This window comes from Phlebotomus papatasi, chromosome 2, assembly GCF_024763615.1.
Source record: "Phlebotomus papatasi isolate M1 chromosome 2, Ppap_2.1, whole genome shotgun sequence".
Taxonomy (NCBI): Eukaryota; Metazoa; Arthropoda; class Insecta; order Diptera; family Psychodidae; genus Phlebotomus; species Phlebotomus papatasi.
This window is the reverse complement of record NC_077223.1, coordinates 77,552,339-77,575,661: the sequence shown is the minus strand read 5'-3', so window position 1 is coordinate 77,575,661 and position 23,323 is coordinate 77,552,339. Positions and strand designations below refer to the sequence as shown.

General features: G+C 36.3%; 2 protein-coding genes across 3 annotated transcripts in view; one reads left to right on the top strand and one right to left on the bottom strand.

The window, feature by feature from the left end:
* Positions 1-13,589, bottom strand: part of LOC129804496 (hyccin) — a 36,884-nt gene extending 23,295 nt beyond the window's left edge. Inside the window, exons 1-2 of one of the 2 annotated variants that reach the window (XM_055851840.1) lie at positions 12,942-13,589; positions 2,450-3,197 (exon numbers count right to left, since the gene is read on the bottom strand). In XM_055851840.1, the coding sequence (XP_055707815.1) occupies positions 2,450-3,197; positions 12,942-13,091 (898 nt within the window). In that variant the 5' untranslated portion in view covers positions 13,092-13,589. The remainder of the gene's footprint in view (positions 1-2,449; positions 3,198-12,941) is intronic. The other variant, XM_055851839.1, reaches the window with a different exon arrangement.
* A 271-nt stretch (positions 13,590-13,860) lies between these two features.
* Positions 13,861-22,926, top strand: LOC129804494 (rab5 GDP/GTP exchange factor). Its single transcript, XM_055851836.1, has 5 exons — positions 13,861-14,077; positions 14,139-14,207; positions 14,267-14,777; positions 17,967-18,627; positions 21,909-22,926. Exons 1-5 carry the CDS (start codon positions 14,002-14,004, stop codon positions 22,746-22,748), a joined length of 2,157 nt encoding a protein of 718 aa, XP_055707811.1. The 5' UTR covers positions 13,861-14,001; the 3' UTR covers positions 22,749-22,926.
* The last annotated feature ends 397 nt before the right edge of the window (positions 22,927-23,323 follow it).

Sequence of the window (23,323 nt, the reverse complement as noted above, 5' to 3'; positions counted from 1 at the left end):
AGCAGTATATTACCTCGATTTTTCACCCACTCAAATTTCCACCTTCCACCCCCCGGAGACCACTTTTCTCAACAAATCTTCACGTTTCGACGATTTCTGAGAAATGTCGTCACGCTGTTCGTCCGTCTGTCCGTCCGGCTGTCATCAGCTCTAGAGGCCAAACGGTTAGAGACAGAGACTTGGGACCTTCGGGAGACCCTCCCATAAGTCGACCCAAGGATCGTTAACATGCCCCTCATTTCCCCCCCACCCCTCCCCTTCCCTTCCAAAACTATGTTTTTTGGGATTGGTCGAAAACGCGTCGTGCGATTTTTTTTTCATTTTTGGATATATTTTATAGATTATCCAGGTGAACATTTCGTCCATATATAAAAATACCGTTGAATCATTCCTAATAACGGGTTTTCAAGGTCAAAGGTTAAAAAGAAACTAGAGAGCGCATTTATCAAGCAAATGGGGTCATGTTTGGGGTCGTTGGAAAGGTCTTGGAATTTCTAACATAACTAAACCGGTTTCAATCGATTTTGAATCGGTAATGAACCGGTTCATAGCCGATGAAAAATTTTTATCTGAAAATGAATCCAATTACTTTTAAAATTATTTTGGGGGATCTTTTGAGAGATTTATGAATCGGTTCAAATCGGTTGAGAACCGGTAAACGGTAAATGATGCGGAAGTACTTTTGCGGTATAGCATCTAAAAGTCACGAGTTCGAGCATTTCGCAAAGCCTGGGACGCTTTGCCACCCCTTTTCAATGATTTCCGGATATGTTTTAAAGGTAGTCTAGGCGAACATTTCGTCCAAGACCGGAAAATTCACCTTTTTGAATTATTCAAGATCAAAGGTCAATCACTTTGGTGGGCTCATTTTTCAACCGGTTTGGTTAAATTTGGATTTTTTGAACCAGTACTGAAATTTCGTACACGGCTACATCGGTCTTCGAAGGATTTCCCATAAGTCGACCCAAAGATCATTGATTTTTATTTTCCCCCCACTCCCTCCAATCTCTCCAAAACCGTGTTTTTTCGAAAACGGCTCCTACGATTTCTTTTATTCTTGGTTATGTTTTGGAGGTCGTCCAAGCGGACATTTCGTCCAAACATACCTATGACCAGGGGCATGACATTTCCTATGTTTCCCATATGTTTCTAGCGCGCCGAAAAGACTTTTGGGTTTATTAACTGTTTTCTGTCAGTGTAAAATGTATTAGCAAAAAATATAAATGCAAAATAAAAGCCAATTTAATATTGAATGGGCAACCGAAAACCCCAAATTGGCAACCTACATATTTTTTCAGATATCCCTTGAAATGTGTACGAAAACAGGGTAAAATTTACACTAAAATCGGTCGCATTTTTCTGAGCTAATGTCACCCCCCTGCCTATGACTTAAAAAAAGATCGCAATGTTTAAGGTTTTGAATGATTAAAGTCTTTGGTTTAGAAGTACTTTAGGAAATTTAACAAAATTCAATACTTCTGTAAGGTTAAGTTCCCATAAATACGTACGATCCTAAGCTTCGTGAAAACTAAATTTTTCTAATGTTCCTGAGTAAATGTAACTCCGCAATATATTTTAAAAACTGGGCACTTTCCCCTAATCAAAATTTATTCTACATGCTAATTTTTTTTTAGCACCTAAACCTACCGACCGTTTTTGTTCGTTTTTCGGTCAAATGAGAAACCACGGTAGGGTAGGATACTCAACAAATTTGTCTTGGAAAAGAACAAAAAATTAAAATTTAAACACTGAAAAACATATTACATATTTTAAGAAATTCATAAAGTTTTATAGTGACTGTTCAAATGTGTGTTAATTTTAAACCGGTCAATTTGACCGGGTCTTGGTATGTTTAGTGTTAATCAATTAACAAGCTTCTTCTAATCATTTCATTAATTTTTGATATTATTCTAATATTATTTTATTTATTTATATATTAAATAAATTAATTATTTATTTATTCCTTAATCTTCAATACAATGAATATTAATTTAGAAAATACCTATTTGAATGACTTTCAAACATGTAAAAATAAATAATTCAAAAACTTTCTGGAAAATTACAGTGACAATAAATTGTTGAAAATAAACTTGAACGCGGAGTTTCTATTTATTTACGAGACCTTTAATTTCCTCTAATGACATCCAATATGTAATTAAAAATTATTTTCAGTGACAATTATTCTATTCAATCGAAAAATATCATTTTGTATGACTCTGTTGAAATGCAAATATTTCATTAGACAATCTTGAAGCTCAAAGGCACTGATATACGAATTGATAAGGCATTTGGGGGACAAAATTCCTCAAAATTGTATCGATAAACTTGTAAAACATTTATTGCTACATATCTATAGCCCGATAAAAAAATGATAAGTTGGGTTTTGTTACGTTGCAAATCATTGAGAATAAAAAAAATAATTTTAAGGGTTATATAAAATATGACTCACCGGAAGGATTGACATGTAGAGAATTCTTGACGGCATTTGTGACTAGAATGGTGTCCGGGAACATTTCGTAGCAGGCTCTATTGTGAATATCTTCGATGGTCTGAATGGCTACTGAAGCAAACTCATTGAACATGGCAAAATAAACGGCTTGGAGAAGTTCCAGGAGAAAGGGTCCGGAAACCGGAATCCGAGGTAGTGGTCTCATGGCTGTTGTTGCATTGGGATCACTCCCATACGATGATCTATGAGCATGGCCTACTCTGGAAAAGCCCTGATTCACCAACTGCGAAGCCGTTCGACAGAGATGATACAGTGCCGGCTTCTGGATCTGACTCAATTGCTGATTGTACACAAACATAAGAGCTGTCATAACTTTGAGTCGATTCTGAGCATTGAGATGTTCAACTTCGGGCATTGGTCCCCAGGACACATCCCTATTGCTATTCTCCTCCCAACGTCTCAGATCCGTGGCATGAAGACTCTTCTCTTCGTGATAGATTGAGGCCTGAGCTAATACTGGCATTCGGAATGACACAACACGTGGCTGCCCTTCCTCATTGCTAATCTCAATATTGTAGATGACAATGAGGAGCATTTCGATACTCCGGCAGCTCTTTTTGTCGCCCAGCGACACTGCATTCAGGTAGTTATAGATAAGAATCGGGACAAATTGCAACGTAAATCGACGCAATTCTGTCTCATTAGACTTGTAAAAGCTGTAGAATTGATTGCATATTGAATGCAACAGCTGCAAAAAAACGTATTATCTCCAGTTATTATTCCGGAAAATTTCTTGAGTCAAAAATTCATTCCTCAAGAACTAATATATATCTGGTCTTCTAATCTCGAATTTAATTAACTTTAGTAACTCAACCAAATCTGGAATAATTGCATCCGACAAAATTATAATGTAAAATAACAAACTTTTATTGGACTAGAGGTAAATTATTTGATGTTATGCGAAAAAATATCCACTCTTCTATTAGTCATTATTTTCAACATATTTTCCGCAAGATGTTTTATCTCTCCACGCATAAATAATTTATGTTTCCTTCAGATGAAACTATATGAAACGAATTGAAATTTTGGTTTTTGAGACAATAAAGTACATTCAAGAAAATCTATTATACATAGTCTAATTTGTTAATTTAATGTTTAATGGCATCAAATAAACGATTTTTTGATCAGGAAAAAATTCTAAATGGTCAGTATAAAAAAGCTTAACTCTTTCGTCTTCTTTGGGACTCTGAGTACCCATGGAAACAACAATTTTTTTGGACTATTTAGAATCGATAAAAATCCGATTCTTGTGGAAGATTACAAACTATAAGGATGTCCAAATCTAGGATATTTTTTGCAGGATCCTAATTAACTCCTGAGCTTAGATATTTCTGGTCCAAAATCGTGAATTTTCGATTTTCTGCTTCCTTGTAGATATCGTGACTTTTTTCATATTTCTAGACCAGAATAAGGAAAAACCTCTCGGGGCCAATAAGTATGATAACTAACAATTACAGATTACATAAATTCGAAAAACAATTTTTTCTTAAATTTCCAAAAAACTTGTTTAAACTTTATGGGTACTCTCGTCCCCAAAAATCTAGAGGTCAAATGTAAGGTTATCCCGCCAATGCCCACCATTTGCTTTTTGACATCAACCTTGTACAGTAGACTCTCACTCAATCGGCTCTTTTTCAATCGGGCGGAAAATTTTGTTGACAATTTTCACGTTTAATTATGAAGATAATTCGCTCAAATTCGCTGTAGTTCTTTCTATTTTATCGTGATTCTTTATAATTGAGCGCTTTTCGTGGAATTTGCAAAGGCTTTGACGCTCAATTCTATCGCTAAACCGGATGACATTTCGCAAAATATTCCCGATTGAGAGAGAGTCTACTGTAAGAAAATTCAAGCGGGAGCGAAATTTTTGCCCATATGGCCGATAATTTTGACATTTGGCAGCGAGGGAGATTGCTTTCAGGGAAGTTTTTCCTATTCTTCCAGATTTTGGTGAATTCTGATTGTCCAGGAAGTGTCTTTTAGGCTTTTGAGAAAGCTTGATGTGTCTACAATAATATCGTGTTGAAAGAAATGTGTTTTAAAGTGTTATGTGTAAAATATTATGAGGAATCTTTTGGCAAGCAGGAGCTGGGTGTCTTTTTTAGCACTTCCTGGACATCCTACTGGTCAATAATTCACCTTGTTTTAGTTATCAACATCGTACAGGAGTTTTTTGACACGCACAAATAGTTAACAAAATCGATAATATTGGCTTTGGGAAAATTGAAGTCTGTATCCTTTGCATTCTTTTGGGGACCAGAGTACCCATGAGTTTTCCAATTTCCCAGAGGAGGAAAAAATTCTTTCTCTGTAAAAGTATCATATTTGACCACTAAGAGTTAGAATAAAGTGAGTTTTACTGAAATGCGTTCGCTGGATATGTTGTGGTCCGGAAAGAGTTAAATAAGCTTATGTTAGCTGAGATTATTTACTACAGGTTGACTTCAAAATGCGTGCAACTTGGAGTACTTCCAACTCGGAATGCGTGAAAATTCGATTTTGAGTTGACATTTTTGGGAGTAAAGAATCGCGTCGTATAGAGCGTATTGCCCATTCGACAGTTGTTAACCCAGTCGACGACCAAACCCACCAATCCAAATCCTGTATTCCTTTCACACGCCCAACCCCTATCATTCCAAGGCAGGTGCTGAAGGTTGTTAGGGTAATGTAGACAGGGTTCACACGTGTGAGCTTTCGAATGATGCGAATTTTCTCTTTATTTCCAAAGAGTTGGTTCCGCATTTCTTAGCCATAAGTTAAGTATTTATGAATCTTATCTTCATTGTAAAAATAGGCAGCTAAGCCCTTCTTTCCTACACTGTGAGTGACAGAAATCCGAAAAAGTTAAAATAACATTCCGGAAATGTTAATTTTACCTTGCAGTATTGATCCGAAATCGGTGTAAATATTATGCTTTTTAGATGTATTATGGCTTAAAGTTACCCCTTTTCATGTTAATTTTACCCTTAAAAAGGTGTAAAATTAACATAAAAAATGTTGATATATTTTTACACCTAAAAAGTGTTAAAATTACGAAGAAAAAAGTTAATCGCACCCTCTTTTTCTCAGTGTAGGTACTAGGATCACAAATAGAAAATTGGCTCAAAATAGGTAATTTTGATGGCGCACATTTCATTTGATTTCTCATAGTTAAACTCATTTCTGAAAACGATCACTTCCTACACAGTGGATGAAGAGTATACTTGAGATGATATTTACGTAATAACCTTTTGCATCGGAGGGAAATTATTTTCACGGTGGCAGAAAATTCGAAAGTACTACACTGTATGTGGTTTCAAACACTGAATGTGTGGGTGATTCGCACAACCATCAGGCAACTCCAGCTTGAAAATCATAACCTCTACAGTAGACTCTCTCTCAAATGGGCATTTGGAGCGAAATGTCATCCGGTTTATCGATAGATTTGGGCGTCAAAGCCTTTGTAAATTCCACAAATAGCGCTCAATTATAAAGAATTACAATAAAATATGAAGAACTACAGCGAATTTGAGCAAATTAGCTTCATAATTAAATGTGAAAATTGTCAACAAAATTTTGCGCCCGATTGAAAAAGAGCCGATTGAGTGAGAGTCTACTGTACAATGTTCCAGCTAGAGTTGGTAAATTTCAAGAAATTTCATGAATTTCCGCCTAAAGTAGATGGCGACTGTTGTGAAATTTCTGAAATTTTACCATCTCTAGTTCCAGCGATTCCAGCAGACCAGATGATTGCAGTAGACTGTCTCAAATTCGGGCATTTGGGACCAAAATGTCACCCGAATTAGAGAGAAATTCGGGCGACTAACTTTTTGAAATGCAACGATTTTTTCTTCATCTGCATGCACATATTAAGTTTATATACTCATATTTATCGTAAATTTTATGAAAACCCCTTAATAATGCAAAGTCACTTCAAACCACGACAAATTTACGGATATTTGCTTCATTCGATAATCAAAATCAAACTTAAAAAATGTTAACAAACATTTTTCGAATTTAATTGCCGCCCGAATTAAAAAGTAGCCCGATCTTAAAAAAAAACCGAATCATCGAGAGTCTACTGTAATTTTTCAGGGTTGCCACATTTGAAATTTTGACAGTTTAGTCAATTTTTCGATATTCATTTGGAAGAAAAAACAGTGCAGAAGAAAATGTGAAAAACTGTTTTAAAGATCTTCTTTTAGTGCAGTGATAGTTTCCTCGGGTTCACGGAGGCAAGAATCGCACAAATCACCTTTTTTTTCATTTTCCTGTCCAGGAAAAAACAACAATTCTGTGATAGTGAACTAGGCATGCATTGAAGCCTAAAAGACCAGAGAACTTTTTGTTGTAGTGAAATTTATTACCCATTTTACAGTTTAGTCAGAAAAAATCTTGAATATGAAGCACGAAAAAATGTGCGAAGGCTGCCTACATTCCCCTATATGATGCTCTTGTTGCTTATGGCAACTAACATCAGTAATTCAGGGAGTGAGCATCAGTCGCCGTGGACAGTTCACTTCAGTAATACGGGCTTCAGACCTAAGACCTAACCATATGGCTTAACTGTTCTGATTTCTTATCAATAACGAATTTTGGAAAAATTTAATTTAGGTTTGGATTTATTCAGCATAATAGACCAATAGATTCTTAAAAAGCAATAAAATTACTCGCTATTCAGGGTTTTGAGACCTTTGGAAACTGGGCTAAACCTCTAGTCTGAAGACCGCCTAAGGGTAAGGATACAGTGGGTTGAAGTAGAGACGGATGGGACCCATCGTTAGAAAGATCTCAATCTCAGATACAATATATACTAAAATTTCATCGAAATTGCTTCATGAACACCGAAATTGCAATCCGGTCAAGACAGGGTTAAAGGATTTTCTAAAATTGGAATGAAAAAAATGTTTTTCTATTGGAAATACATTTCTTTGGGCAATAATTCTATAAAATTGTGAAAATTGATCTCTCTTGAAGTTCGAGCAGTTAAAATATTCTGCTAAATTACCAGCAAATATAATTTCATATTTTCCACCCTTCTTACTGAAATCCTGGCTACGCCCTTGCTGTCCACTTCTTCCCCAAGTCGACATTACTTCCCTTCTCAAAATCTATTTCAAAATCAAACGATAAGACCATTTTCAATTTCAAGATGTTATTCTAATTATTCTAGATGAAAACAAAGTTCAGGTGGTTCTCTTCCTTTTTCCTCTCATTTCCTAACAACTTAATGTTTATAAGGATATGTAGGTGTAATCAAATAAAAACGCAATAATGAGAAAAAAATATACTAAATTTCTACTGAAGTTGTTATCATTTTCCTTTTCAGAAATTTTTAATAATTGGGACAATTTTTATTTTTCTTCAAATACGTACCCTATATTAAATGCTCTTAACTTTCGGAGAATTCTTAAACGTGATACTCATGAAAGGTTTTAACAAATTCCAGAGAAATTCTTCAAAAATTCATAAAGTAGCTTCATTCATAATTTTGTATGAAAACAGATGTGACGCCAATATTCTCAGAATGCGAATTTCTCAGATTGAATGAAAATAACGCTTCACGAATTTTCAATGGATATTGTTTTGAGTGTTTTGTAATCGATTTAAATCGGTTCATAATATAGACAACATGATCCTTCAATAAAATAGCTCCAGTGTGTATTATTGTACAGAAATTTAATCGATGAAATCATGCAGCATTTTTTGTGAACATGCTAAGCGTTATGAATTTTACAGAGGAGCTTTATGGGAGGAATGGAGTGCATTGGGGAAAAAAGGTTTACTCGTGGACAAACAGGACTCTTTTCAAATTTGTTTAAGTAATTTTGATTGCATCTCTTGAATCTAGAAGTTCTTGCAGTTGCTTAAGTGAATGTTGACTATTGATAAATGTCCATATTTGTAACAGGAAGTGGAATACTCACTCAAATTTTTCAGAATCGACAGTCGATAGTATCGAAAATAAGTTATCATGTCAACATTATCATTTCACCCCTGAATTAGCGAGAGTCTACCTGTATCATACTTCAATTGCATGCCTTCCAAGCCATTGTGAGAAGGTGTCGATTTCGAAGCAGACCTAGGACAAGGTGGCTGAATCAAATTCAGAATCTTTCCTTGGAGCGCTTTGGAATCAAACTCGAATATCTTCCTGAATTGGTGGAGGGTCGTAAAGCGTGGGCTGCTAATTTGGGTGTCATAGGCCCACGAACCCAATAGAGATAAGCGGTTGAAAATGATAATGATTTTATCAAATATTTCGAATTTTATACCGACAAAAATCTGACAGTACAGACCACAAATAATTTTATTACAGGATTATCCCTTTATCAATTGTCACAGGGCGTGACCTAAAATTACTTTTGAACCGAGCATAATTAAGTAATAGCTAAACGCTTCCTGCAAAAAGTAAGAAGATTCTAAGAAGTAAACTTATAATAATTTTAAATTATGTAGAAGTTTCCTGAAACCTTCAAAACTTTTAAGTATACTAGAAAATAGTTTGTAGAAAAACTTTTTCAACTTGTTTGATATTTCTCCACAAAGTTTTACAAATATAAATCAGCATTATTGCTTTTCTGCGAATTGCAATCAGCAAAAATCTGGCGTATCAGACATTATTTAATTTTCTGTAGAGATGATATTTCTAATTTTCAATTTAGTGCCAAATGATACTGCAATTTCTTGCACAATGCGAATAGGAATTCTACTGGCACGTTCCAACAAAAAGTATTACCTCATCGGATGCTCAATTAATTTCCCAGAGTGGCTCATTATTACAGAAAACACCTGTGATTTAGTCAAATCAAAAAGCCAAAGACCTTGAGAAGACGAATATAGTGTGAGATGGTATTAAAAATACCTCCAAAATGATGACTTTATCTCTCCAGAAGCAGTGAAAACTTTGCACGGGAGTATTACGGAAAATTCTCTGCAATTTGTGCAGATCCTCAATTAATTGGAATTCAAGTTGAAATTGGATGGAATTTCCTTCCCATTACTCCCCTTTTAGGTGTGATTCCTTCATAATCACACCTATTGTGATACTCCAATTTTCTAAAAGTACTCTGATCGAGCTGAAATTCACAGGGTATATGTTTTGAACATCCCTGATCCCGAAAATGGTAGTCCGCCATTTTCGGGCCCGGCCGGCCGTCCGGCTTCCGTAGTACGCAATATCTCCGGTTTGGAAAGAAATATCTTCATAACTTTTTTTTTTAAATATATCTCCTTGCGCGTACGACGATTTCTATGCTATTAGTTTTTTGAAAAACCGGTTTAAAACCAGTTTTTCTAGGTTTCCTCGAAATTAGCGTATGCAATTTGAACCATTTTAGCATTGAACAAACTGGGCCATTGCTCTTTTAATAGATTTTCAAAGAAGCAATGGAGAAGTGATATGACACCTTCATTTTTTTCGATTAGATAATTCACTGAGAACAGCGCCATCTAGTGTAAGTAAAATGTCCAAGGCGGGAAATATTTTCAGTTGCAAAACAATGTAATTCACATTATTCACATGTATTTTATACTAAACTTTAATTTCACTAAGCCTAGACTCATTTTAAATGTATTTCAAAAGTTTTCACAAGAGTTTTATGAGTAAAATTTCCTTTGTTTTGATTTTTCCTGGCATCAGCTGATTTCGATGGTGGTCGATGAAATTTCGAACAGTGAATTCAAATAGAGAATGTTACCGGACTATGTAATATAAAAGTGTCAAGAAAATGCAATTGACCGGGCAATTGCTTTTTGCTTTTTGTTCAAGGTATTTAAATTTGGCTAATTTTACTAAAATATCATTTTCTTTTTACAGAATATTGTCTCAGAGAACGGAAAAAGATCAAATTGATGCAAAAATTGGTTTGATGCCTCAATTTTTTGAATAGTTTTTCCACGTGTAAAAAAGCAATAAAGGAGTAAAAAAGCAATGACCATGTAAAAAAGCCCAGTCTGTTCGATGTGTTTATGTTCATGTTGTAGCGCTACTTGAGTAGACCAATATAAAAAAAAATGGAGATTGCTCCATGATTTCTCGAAATATTTCAAGTTGAAGATATCCCAAACGGAAATTTTGAGGAAGATTACTGTTGGATGTATGTTCTGGATCCAAAAATGGGTCCTGTGACGGTCGTCAGAGCGTCGAATGACGGAAAGTGGGGGATAATATGACGATTATTACGAAAGTCACTTGGCGTCGTAATAACTCTGAGATTACTCACCCACGACTAAAATATGACGCGCCAAAATGGGCTCTTCCAGTGACTTCCAGTGTCCATATAAATAATCTTCCCCTCACTGGGTATGTCTGAGGGGAAATTTCACTTGTCAAATGGCAAATAGAATTACATAGACTCTCTCAAATTCGGGCATATGGGGCCGAAATGTCAGCCGAATTAGACAGAAATTCGGGCGACAAACTTTATGAAATGCAACGATTTTTTATTCATGTGAATATAGATATAGAATTTTCACACTCATATATATCGTAATTGCATAAAAATTCCTTAATAATGCAAAATCACATCCAAACTAAGACAAAACCTGCCAAATTTGAGCATATTTGATTCATTTGATAATCATAATCAAACTTGAAAAATGACAACAAACTTCTTTGAAACGCAACTGCTGCCCGAATTAAAAAAGTAGCCCGATCTTAAAACAGCCGAATTAGCAAGAGTCTACTGTACTCAGTGCTGTGAATTCGCAAAGTAGTTGGCAATTTCGCGTGTTTTCTCAATAATATTATAGTGTAACATTAGGAGGAAAAGCTCCTCCAGTAGAGAAATGTGTTGTGATTTAGAAAAAGACAGTGCTGACAAAAATTAAGCAAAAATTAGGCAGTGTTTTGCTTAATAAATACCTGGACAAATTTTATGGAAAATTAAATTTCGTTAATCAGGTGTTTGCTCCTGTCTCAGGAGCATTGTGTGATAAAAATCTTGTGTCTAAAAGTCCTATTTAGTGAAAATTTTAAAATATTTTTGTGTGTTCTTGTCATCCAGCTGGAACATTTTCGACATGTCAGACTGCTCATTCAGCAATAGTCGAATGAGAAAAATATTCGCAAAAGTGATTAGTTAAATTGGAAAAATTGACCAAAATTCCAAAAAAATAGCAAAAAACAATAAAACATGTGAAGAATTAATGAGAAAACAGTGTCTAAGTTGATAGTATAGTACAAAATTGTGGAGTGCATTTTGCTTTTTCATTGAGAGTACGTACGTCGATTTTGTACATATGGGGTAGAAAAGGGTGGCAAGTGCACTGTTTTTGGCGCGTCATTTTTTCGTACGGAAAAGGACCATCCCTTGGAGTCGCTTTTATTACTTCATGTTAGAGTAAATTTTAAGCTCGTAAAATAACTAACTTAAGTTAGAGTAATGCTCTAACTAAAATTCAACGCGAATACGACTATTTTTTTAAGATTCCAATTAGGAGGAATTTTTTGACCATTTCTTGTACAACAAAACCCAGTCATTTTTGAGTCGGAGTAATTGTTTGGCCATTGGGATTGCAGTTTTAAGAAATTTTGCTCGTAGCTTCGGTTGGAAAAAAAGCGGAAGAAGCGGCGTGACACCTTTTTTCGCGAATATTCGCGGGTCGCCAAATTTTTCACGGATTTTCAGGGGCCGCGAAATTCTTCTCGAATTTTCGCGGGCCGCCAAATTTTACGCGGATTTTCGCGGGCCGACAATTTTCATTTTGAAGTGAAATTTTGCACATATCAAGCCTGTGCCTGAAAGAGGCTCTAAATGGATGTAAAGTTTGAGGCCTCTATCTCTTATAGTTTCCGAGATAATCGACTTTAAAGATTTTCAGACACTTTTATGCATTTCTCGTCCAATTTTCTTAATTTTCCAGTGAAATTTTGCACATATCAAGTCTGAAAGAGGCTCTAAATGGATGTAAGGTTTGAGGCCTCTATCTCTCATAGTTTCCGAGATAATCGACTTTAAAGATTTTCAAATATTTTTATGCATTTCTCGTCCAATTTTGCTCATTTTCTAATGAAGTTTTGCACATCTCAAGCCTGTAGGAGGCTTTAAACGGATGTAAAGTTTGAGGCCTCTATCTCTCAAAGTTTCCGAGATAATCGACTTTAAAGATTTTCAGACACTTTTACGCATTTCTCAGCCACTTTCCTTATTAATAAGGATAATATGTTACATACAGTTTAAGAATTATTAAACGAAATTTGCATTATTTACGTTATCGTTCAAGTTTGCCACAATCAAAATTTGCAATGAAAGAATCACACCTCTATAAGCTGATCTAGGCTTATCACTGGCTTTCCTTTCCAATTGCATCAAAATTAGTTTTCAAGTTCAGAATGAGTCATGCTTTGGGATCATATCAGAGCGATATAGGGCAAAGTTCTGACAAGAGGTGGGAGGTAAAGTGTTCTCAAGCTAAAGGAGGATTTTCCTGATTATCTTGGAAAACTCACGTCAGTGTATTTGTGCCTTTCATTGAGGATGGAAAACAGGGCGCTGGCAATTTCATGATTGTGCTCATGCTGGGCTGCAAATGTCCGAATCTCCGAGGCATCCAGCGACGAATAGTCAGCAATCCAGTCGGTGACAAGTGACTCAGCCATTGATCTCCTCAATTTTCACTGGACATGCTGCACTTGAGGTGATTTCTAGGGGTTAAGTCCTTCGGGACCTGTTGTCTTCCACCAAACACACACCAATTTTTCAATCACTTTTCTTGCCACACTTTCACCTCGGACACAGTAATTTCCTCTTTTTCCCACTCTCAATGCCTCTAATCACTGATAAACACTTCTTTCTTTCACTTTCCACTGCGATTACCCCCTTGAATTTGCAAAAGAAAATTCATAAACGCAAAAATGGTGGAACCCAGTGGGGATGTCAGTAAGCGGAGAAAAACTCTTGTTTACACCTAAAACACCCTATTTACACAAACTTGCACGAGATGAACACAAAGCGGGGAGCTGATTTTACTTGCTAACCATCAATTGGAGCCAGAAAATTAATTGTAATTGCACATTTTTTCACGAGACACCAAAAATTTCTCCTTCACCATGATTTTCTCTGACTTTTCTTCTTCTTCTTCGATTTTGCAAAAATCACATTTTAATTTTACCCTAAAGGAGGCGCCACAAGCTGTGTAGAATACAATCTATTTTTTATACGCGTAATAAAATTGTTTTTTTTCGCACAGTATTTCTCAAGTAAATGCTGAGATTTGGTAGCTGAATTATTTTATAAAATTCTCTCAACTTATTTTTAGTAGGCTTGATTTCACGAAGTTGGAGAAATCACAGGAATTATTTGCTATAGATGCGCTGGTTCCTTTTCCCGCAAATTTTCTCTCTTAACTTTACCACTAGGTGGCACAATAGTCAAAAAGTGTCAAAATTTCCCCTCAAAAGCTGAAAAATAAAAATATTTTTATGTGATTTTGTCGTGCGAATCGTGCGTGTTTTCAGTGATTTTCTTGGGTGCTTGTGGTCAAAAAAGGGTGTTTAGGACTTTGCAAAGATGTATTTGATGAAATCACCAACCCTGCGAATAGATAAAAGTGATTTGGAGTGTCGAAATGGATGTGGATTTTATGGTGAGAAAGTTCTGTTTAAATCCATGCGGAAATCACTGATTTTCCTCATTTTTCCGCACAGGAAATGCCCAATGGGATGGTTTATGTTCAAAATGCTACCGGGATCGGAATTCCAAGGGAACCAGCAAAGGTAAATGTGCACAATTGCTCTGATTTATCCAGGAAACTGAAAGGATTTTGGGGTTTTAGCAAAACATCATTTTCCGGGCATCCGGAAAGATGCGTCAGAGGTCAATAGGCATTCACAGTTGTCGCGTCAACCAGCGCCAGTGCAATCACAATCGCATTCTCCCCATCCGGCGGCAAATGTGCATGATAAGCTAAAAAAGCGAACAATCTTGGAAGTGTTCAAAAAGTCACCCAATGCTAAGGAGAATGCCGAGAAGCAGAGGCACTATCATGCCAAAGTTCATCCTCTCGATAAGGCTGAACTGGAGTATGCTGAGGCCCTGAAACAGCTCAAATTGGCGGATGAGACGAAGAAGGAATTGAAGTACTTGATCCAGATGTTTGACCAACTAATCCACAAGAAGTACACCAGCTACAATGTGGACAAGATCAGCGACAGTGTCCAGAACAGCTACATCAAGATGTCAGACTACATGAGCACCGAAGGATCTGCCTTCGAGAGCACAACGTCCGAGCAGAGGGAAGAAATTCTGGACTTCTTTGAGAAATGCGTCATGACGCGGAATCACAAGTAAGTTAATTTCTTATGACTCACTCAGCATGTTTCCTTCATGCAATATTGAGTTCGTAAAGAAGAACACAATGGGGCGTTTCAATTGTCTCAAGGAGGCAAGAAAAGCAATTACTTAGGCTCAAACTTTTCCAAAGCGATTCTTCTTGAACAAAAAAGAAACAAAAGGGGTAACTCATAGAGGAAAAAGAATACTTTACCATGCCTGTTTCTAGAAACATTAGAAACATGGTTATTTTCACCGTTTAAGTTTTTATAGTTATAAAAATTATGATTTTTAGTAAATTTATCATGTTTTTGTGATGCATATTCAGAAACTTTTCCACGTTTCTAGAATCATTTCTTTGTTTTTTTTCGAAAAGTATAGAAATGTCAGCGTTTCTAGAAATGTTTACATTATTTCTTTGATGTTTCTTTGCAATTTCACATTTCTTGCCATGTTTCTAGAAATTTTACCTGTTTTTAGAAACATTTCTGTATTTTTAGAGGGTAGAATACTGGTCGTAGCGTAGGGGCCTTGACAGACCTGAGGATTAGCCGAGAGACGGCTTGGCGTTATTATATTCGACATAATGGTTAAACTTCATTTCCATAATTTCCATCATTTTCCACAAAGTCATCTCTCGGCTTAAGTCATAAGTGTGTCTAGGGCATAGCAATAGCACAAGTAAATTAAGGAGATGTACTCCTTGGTCTATTTGGATGCCAAAATTCTTATTTTCGGACAAAAATTACTTATTGGTTCACAATTGTTTGTTCATTACTCAAAACATTGTCCAAAATACCTGAATACTTGAATTTTGGATAAAAAGTAGTAGGTTATGAATCGATTGGAATCAGTTCAGACTTGTCAGAAATTCTAAGACTGTTCCAACGAGCCAACATGATCCCACTTGGTTGAAAAACATACTCGCTAGAGCTTGTATAACCCTTAACTTTGAAAAATAGTTATTAGGAATGATTCAACGGGATTTTCGTATAAGGACCAAATATCCGGATTGGTAATCTTTAAACATATCCAACATGTTTTTGAGCAATCCCAAAAGCATAGCTTTGGAGGGGAAGGGGGAGAATCCTCAGAAGATCCCATGTCGCTATCTCTTGTCGTTTGGCCTTTAAAGGCCTCTACACACTAGGAGAAATTTCTTTTTAAAAAAGTGCCCTTTTAATGAAAATTTCCCCCTATTCTTGTAGGCAGAAAGTCAGGGTTTTTTTAAAGGCAATTTTTTCCGAAAATTCCTTATAGTGTGTAGGCACCATAAAGTTGGCGATAACCGTCCGGACAGACAGCATAATAGCATTTCTCGAAAATTGTCTGAAATGCGAAGATTTGTTGAGAAAAGTTGTCTTCGAGGGGCGGAATCAACACAAACAAATCGAGGTGAACAAATCGAGAGATTATAACTGCCCTTTTTGTGAAGTTCAAGCAGTAAAGTGTCTCTAAAAAGATTCTACCAAAAGTTTCAAGAAACATTTCTATATTTCTGCGATAAATTTCTGCATTAATAAAAGATTGCCCTATTTATGAAACATAAAAAAAAATTTTATGTTTCTTGGATGCGTTTTTATTTTAAAAAAAAAAATCCGTTTTACTAAAAGCGTTTGCATATTTTATGAATGTGTTTCTACTTTTCAATACATTTTTCCATGTTTATTGATAAATTTCCGTGTTTTCATAAAAAATTCTGCTCTTCTAAAAATATTTCCATGAATGCATTAATAGTTTCCATTAAGCGTTTCCATCTTTCTTGAATACGTTTTCATGTTTACATAAAAAATCTACTTTTCTAAAAATATTTTCACATTTCTTCAAAGCGTTTTCATTAAAATTATATTTTTACATATTTCTTAATGTATTTTTCCGGTGAACGTCTAAATCTGTTGATCACATCCTGTGAATTAAATACAGAATTTCACCAGAGCTTTCAAGGCCTATCCTGTCTACCTCAGTGGTTCTTGGTTGGTCTTATCTTTAGGATTTTTCTCACTAATTCCTCTACTTTTTATGAATCACTTTCTTGAATTCAGTTAGGAGCGAATTTTCTTTTATTTTTGCTCACCGAACGGACTAGTAGTGAAATATTTAATTACCAATTACACTCAGTCCCGGCATTATGCACTTCGGGATTATGCACCTGACGGAATTATGCACATACAATTATGCAAGTTTGCCTACCATTGGGAGTCAATTTATGAAATGATTTTTGAAATACGCCTGAATGTACTATGTTGCGACGCGGGAAATTTGGAAACATTTTGCTACTTTTTCAGAATAAAACTTTAATTTCTTTTATTAAGGTAATTTTGTTTTGGCTACTTTTACTCCGCGTGAAATTCGTTCTACGGCCGATTGAAAAGAAAACCCCTGCGGGTATGCATTTTTTTCAATGCGTAATGCCATTTCGCGCGTTTTTTTCGGTCGAGAAAATGTGCTTAATCCCGGGACAGTGAGTGTACTTAAATTATTTAAATATTTAGTTTCCGCTTTTCTGGAAACTTCCCTTGTTTCAGGAAGCATTTTTATGTTTCATTTCATGAACACAAATACAAAAGAACAATAACTGTTCTTAAAAAAACACTATTTGTGTGCAAGTCTGCTTTCTAATTTATTTTCACTGTTCCTTTAGCTAATTTATGTGTAGGGTGTACTCATTGTAGAAATACAAACCGTTTAGTCTAAATTACATTTTAGTGTCAAAGAAACTGAACTACAGTAGACTCTCGCAAATTCGGCTCTTTTAAGATCGGGCTACTTTATAATTCGGGCCTCGGTTACATTTGAAAAAAGTTTGTTGTCATTTTTCAAGTTTGATTATGATTATCAAATGAATCAAATATGCTCAAATTTAGCATGGTTTGTCTTAGTTTTGATGTGATTTTGCATTATTGAGGGATTTTCATGCAATTTACGTTATATATGAGTGTGTAAACTCAATATCTATATGCACATGTCGCCCGAATTTCTGTCTAATTCGGCTGACATTTCGGTCCTATATGCCCGAATTTGAGAGAGTCTACTGTATGTTAGAATTCAAAATTTCATCACGATTGAAACAGAAACTGAAAAACAGAACTAACGTTTCTTATGTTTCTAGAAACAGGACTTACATGTCAATTTTTTTCTTATTATGACTTACCCCTCGAATTTAGGCTTTTGGCTTATCTTTAATTTTTAAAATTCCTGTGTAGAATCCTCTTTTCACCTCCATTCACAAATGACGAGGAGAAGGATTCGGCTATTCAGTCGCGAATCCGTCAACTGAGCTGGATCAATGCTAAGCACCTTCTGTGCAGCATCGACGAGGTCAATGCTGAAGTGCGTGACTTGGTGTACAGTGCAATCACAGAACTTGTGGCGATGGATTCCTTCCAGTCGCCACAGGAGAAGCTTGAGTGCATTGTACGGTGCTGTCGGAATATTTTCAATTTGCTGAAGCACACGGGAAATGGAGGTCCTGCTAGTGCTGATGAATTTTTGCCGGCATTGATCTTTGTGGTGCTCAAAGCCAATCCGGCTCGACTTCACAGCAATATCAACTACATCACACGCTTCAGCAATGCCAGTCGACTGATGAGCGGGGAGGGAGGGTACTACTTCACGAATCTCTGCTGTGCCATCTCGTTCATTGAGAATCTCACGGCGGAATCACTGTCAATGGCTGAGGAGGAGTTCCAGGAGCTCATGTCGGGCGAGAAGATGTGCAATTCAGCCTGGGAAAGTGCTCTGTTGGCCTGTGAGAGTCTCAATCTCATCTCGGACAACATGAAGGTCATGGCGGATCTCAGGAAGAGAAACGAGGACCTTCAGGATGGCATTGAGGCAATGAACAGAGATATGGATGACTTCAAGGTAAGGATTTCTGACTTATTTTTCCATTTCAGTTTTTTGTTCTTCCTAAATTAATGAACCTTTTCTTTACTTCAAAAATTTATGGTTCTTTTAGTGAGACTGACGAAAAAAGAAAAGAATTTAATTTGATTTTTCTTTTTTTTTTTGCAAAATCCAAATAACGAAAAATAACAAATATTTCCCAAGATTTTTTTTATTATTTGAAATTCTCACAATGACAATTTCCGAGAAATTTTAATAATTCTCTTTGTAGTTCAGTTTAGCTGAAAAGTTCTGTAGAGAATGTCATTTTTTTTTAAGAAAATTCATATTTGCAAATTTCAGAAATGTTTCTTAATATTTTTGAAAATATTTGCAAACCTTTTCAAAAATTAAATTAAAAAATTGCAAAGTTTACAGGGGGTGATTAATTCCCATTTTGACGGAACAAGCTATTTGATGTCTTGTGTTTCGTGGAGGAACTTTTGAGTTTCTGAGATTTGCGAAAATTTCTTTTGTACTTCCTGGGTATCACGAAGTAATTTTTGAGTTTTTAGGATTCCAAGAATTATCTTAGAATTTTTCAGGCTGCAAGAAACAATATTTCGATTCCTTGGGTTTCGAGAAACATTTATTTCTCGGGTTTCAAGAAGTAATTTTTGGGTTTCTCAGGTTTCACGAAGCAATTTTTGTTTTCCTCTCATTTCGAGAAACAATTTTTGGATTCCTGAGATTTCGTGAAACAATTTTTAGTTTTCTCAAATTCCAAAAACCAACTTTTGAGTTTCTGAGCATTTTTTTTGCTTCTATGCCTTCGAGGAACAATTTTTGGATTCCGTGAAGTAATTTTTGGGTTTCTTGGATTCCAAAAAGTGACTTTTGAGTTTTTAGGATTCACGAAGCATTTTTTGAGTTCCTCGTCAGGTTTCCAAAAGCAATTTTTTTAGGTTTTAATACTTCGTGGATTTTTTTTAGGTTTCACGTTTCTCGGGTATCCCAAACAAATTTTTGAATGTATAGAGTCTAGAGTTTCGAGAAACATTTTTTTTTATTTCTTAAATTTCACTGAAGCAACCCTTGGGTTTCCCACTTCCCAAGGGGTAACTCATTTCGGGGAACTCGAGCCAAGGGGTAACTCATATTGAGAAACCCTCGTCATTTGTCCGAGAAACGCTTCGCGAAACCTGAGAAACCCAATGTCTGCATCGCAAAACCCGAGAAACCCAATTTCTGCATCGCGAAACCCGAGAAACCCAAGAATTGCATCGTGAAACCCGAGAAACCCTATTTCTGCATCGCGAAATCCGAGAAACCAGAAACCCTTGTCAGAATAAATGGGAATGAGTTACCCCTTGACTCGAGCCAATCTGACCAGGGAACTCACGGGGAACCCGGGGAACTCACGGGGAACCCGGGGAACTCACGGGGAATCCGGGGAACTCACGGCGAACCCATATATTTTTCAAGGAACCCGGGGAACCCATGTATTTTTTTTAGGGAACCCGGGGAACTCTTACATTTTTTAGGGAACTCACGGGGAACCCATGTAATTTTCTCAGGGAACCCGGGGAACTCATGTATTTTTTCAGGGAACTCGCGGGGAACTCAGGAAACCCATACATTTTTGCAGGAAACCCGGGAATTCGAGCCACTCTATTTGCATATGAATAACCCATTGCTACTTACCAGGTTTTGTGAAGCAGTTTTTTGGGCTCTTTAGTTTCAAGACACATTTTTAATTTTTTCGGGTTTCACGGAGCAATTTTTGGGTTTTTTCGGGTTTTGCTAAGCAAATTTTGTTTTTTTTTCGAGTTTGAGACAGCAGTTTTTAGATTTCTAGGATTTCAAGAACAATTTTTGGGTTCCTCGGGTTTCCTAAAGCAATTTTTGGATTTTTGGAATTTTGCGGAGCATTTTTTTAGGTTTCTCGGATTTCACGAAGCAATTACTTCAACTTCTCGAGTATCCAGAAGCAATTTTTGGATTTCTAGTGTTTCGGGAAGAAATTTTTAGATTTCTGACGTTTCGAGAAACTTATTTCTCGAGTTTTACGAAGCAATTCTTGGGTTTTTCGGATTTCACAAAGCAATTTTTGAGTTCATCTGGTTCCGTGAAACATTTTTTTTTTTCAATTTCCCGGGTATTCCAAAACATTTTTGAATTTCACGGGTCATTTAAAGCATTTTTTGAATTCTCTAGCCTACACAAAGCAATTTTTTGGGTTTCTCGGGCTTCGTGAAGCAATTTTTGGTTTTCTCGAATTTCAAGAATCAATTTTTGGTTTCTCCTCGTGTTTCGCGAGCAATTTTCAGACTTCGTGAAGCAGTTTTTGAGTTTCTCATGTTTAGCTAAGCAATTTTTAGATTTCTCAGGTTCCAAAAAGTAACTTTTTAGTCTCAGTTTTCGCAAGGCAATTTTTGGGAATATCGGATTTCGAGAATCATTCTTTTTTTAATTTCTCGGGTTTTACAGAGAAATTTTTACGTTTTTCGTCATTTCTGAGTTTCCTAAGCTACACGAAGCAATTTGTGGGTTTCTCAGGTTATAAAGAACTTTTTGGTTCTCTCAAATTTCAAGAATCAATTTTTAGTTTCTCCTCGTGTTTCGCGAAGCATTTTTCAAGTTTCATGAAGCAATCTTTGGGTTTCTCTGGTTCCTCTTTTTCCAAAAGGTAACTTTTAATTTTAATGTCTTAGATTTCGCAAAGCAATTTTTAGGTTTCTCGGTTTCTACAAAGCTATTTTTGCATTTCTCAATTTTCTCGAAAGAATTTTTGGGGTTCCTCCACTGAGAAAAAAAGAGGGTGCGATTAACTTTTTTTCCTCGTAACTTTAACGCTTTTTTAGTGTAAAAATATATCAATATTTTTTAATGTTAATTTTACACCTTTTTGAGGGTAAAATTAACATGAAAAAGGGTTGATTTAACCCCTAATACACCTAACAAGGGTAATATTTACACTGATTTCGGATCAATAATGCAGGGTAAAATTAACATTTCTGGAATGTTATTTTAACTTTTTCGGATTTCTCTCAGTGTCTGTTTTCCAGATTTTTTTCGGGTTTCACTGGTCAATTTATGGGTTTCTCGGGTTTCGTAAATCGTTTCTCAGACAATTGACAATGGTTTCTCCAAATAAGTCACCCCTTGACTGTTTTTTTTTTATTCTCTTTATCTTCACAAAACTCCAAATCCAAACAAATTAAAACACTTTGCAAAATTAAATTGAAAAACATAAAGAGATATATTTTCGAAATGAATCGCCCATCAATATGAATAACTTTTAATTTTTTTTCCTGCAGAATGAGATTTCCCGGAAGGTATCTGAGGTGATTAGTCGAACTCCTCTAGTCCTCAAGCCCATCCATTCGCGGCAAAACTTGTCACAAAATCGCAAAAACATCACAAATTCTGTGGATCATGCATCTGGAGGAGGACACTTCCAGGCCAATCTTGTGTCCGTGTTGAAGTTTGATGAGGCCCAGGCGCCTAAATTCAAAGTGGACACTGTGTCGGGAATTCCCCTGGCCAGTGTTGATGAGATTCTGGATAAGGTGGAACAGCCGGAACTGGAGACACTGGCCAGGAATCTGACTGACACTCTCGAAACGCCGAAAGATGAGGGAATGTTGGGAACAATTAGTGCGAGTAATTCAACAGATGTCCTATCAGCTTCGCCCATTTTTGGCTATAGTTCTTTCGATGTGCAATCCCTGGATAGCCTGGCGACTCCGGATGAGTTCGTACCAATTGATTTTAGGCACGGACTCACTAATATCAACTACGACTTTGACTTCTCGGACAATAGTGCTGAGAACAGTGTCGCTGAGGACGTTGGTGGTGATGTCAAGTGCTCTCTGCCGGCTTCTAGGTCAGATTTGGAGGAATTTGATCCACTTCTGGCTAGAGAGGCTGAAGAAATGCCACCAAAAGACCTCAAAATTGCAGACCAAAGACAAATTGAGGGGGAAATGATGCAGAGAAGTATCATTGATGGAGGTGATTCACCAAATGAAATCCTCCTGCCGTCTCCACTCAAACCCATTGCACCCGATTACAAGGGATTCACAAAGCAGGGACAGAATATTCCAACAATTTCCTGCAATACTGGTGACTTTGGTGCACATTCATCCAAACAATGAGTGTCCTGCTGGAATAAAACCTTCACAACGAGGTGCTCTAGTCTCCCCCCTCCCACAAAATTATTCCAGGAAATTCCCTCTGGAATGATACTGCTAACTCTGTGTTGTTCATTTCAACTTTTATTTTTCTTTCTGCCAAGATAATAAAAAATCCGCAGTTTTATCGATTTGAAACAAATGGATTTTAGAATCTCAATTTGATGCCAAGGTGCAAAAACAGGGAAGGTAATCGATTGATAAGACTTGTGAGCTGTGATTCTGAGCGTCCGGAAGTATTTTTCAAGTGAAAAATCAAACATTTGGTGGGTAAATTTGGCGGAAAAGGAGTTTTTTTGGATTTTTCCACAGAAATTGACAGTTTTGGAGGGAAATAAAAGGGTTTCTTGGTGGAAATCATAGTGATCTCTGGAAGTTTTATTATTTAAGTTTTGTAGCTGGTTGCGGTGAGTAATTCTGCGGGGTTTCTATTGGTTTTTAAGGTGAAATGAAGCTGATATAATATCCAAGATGTTTCAAGTATAAGGTGGGCCCGGTGGGCCAAATCGAAATGCCTGTGACGTAGATACTTTTACCCG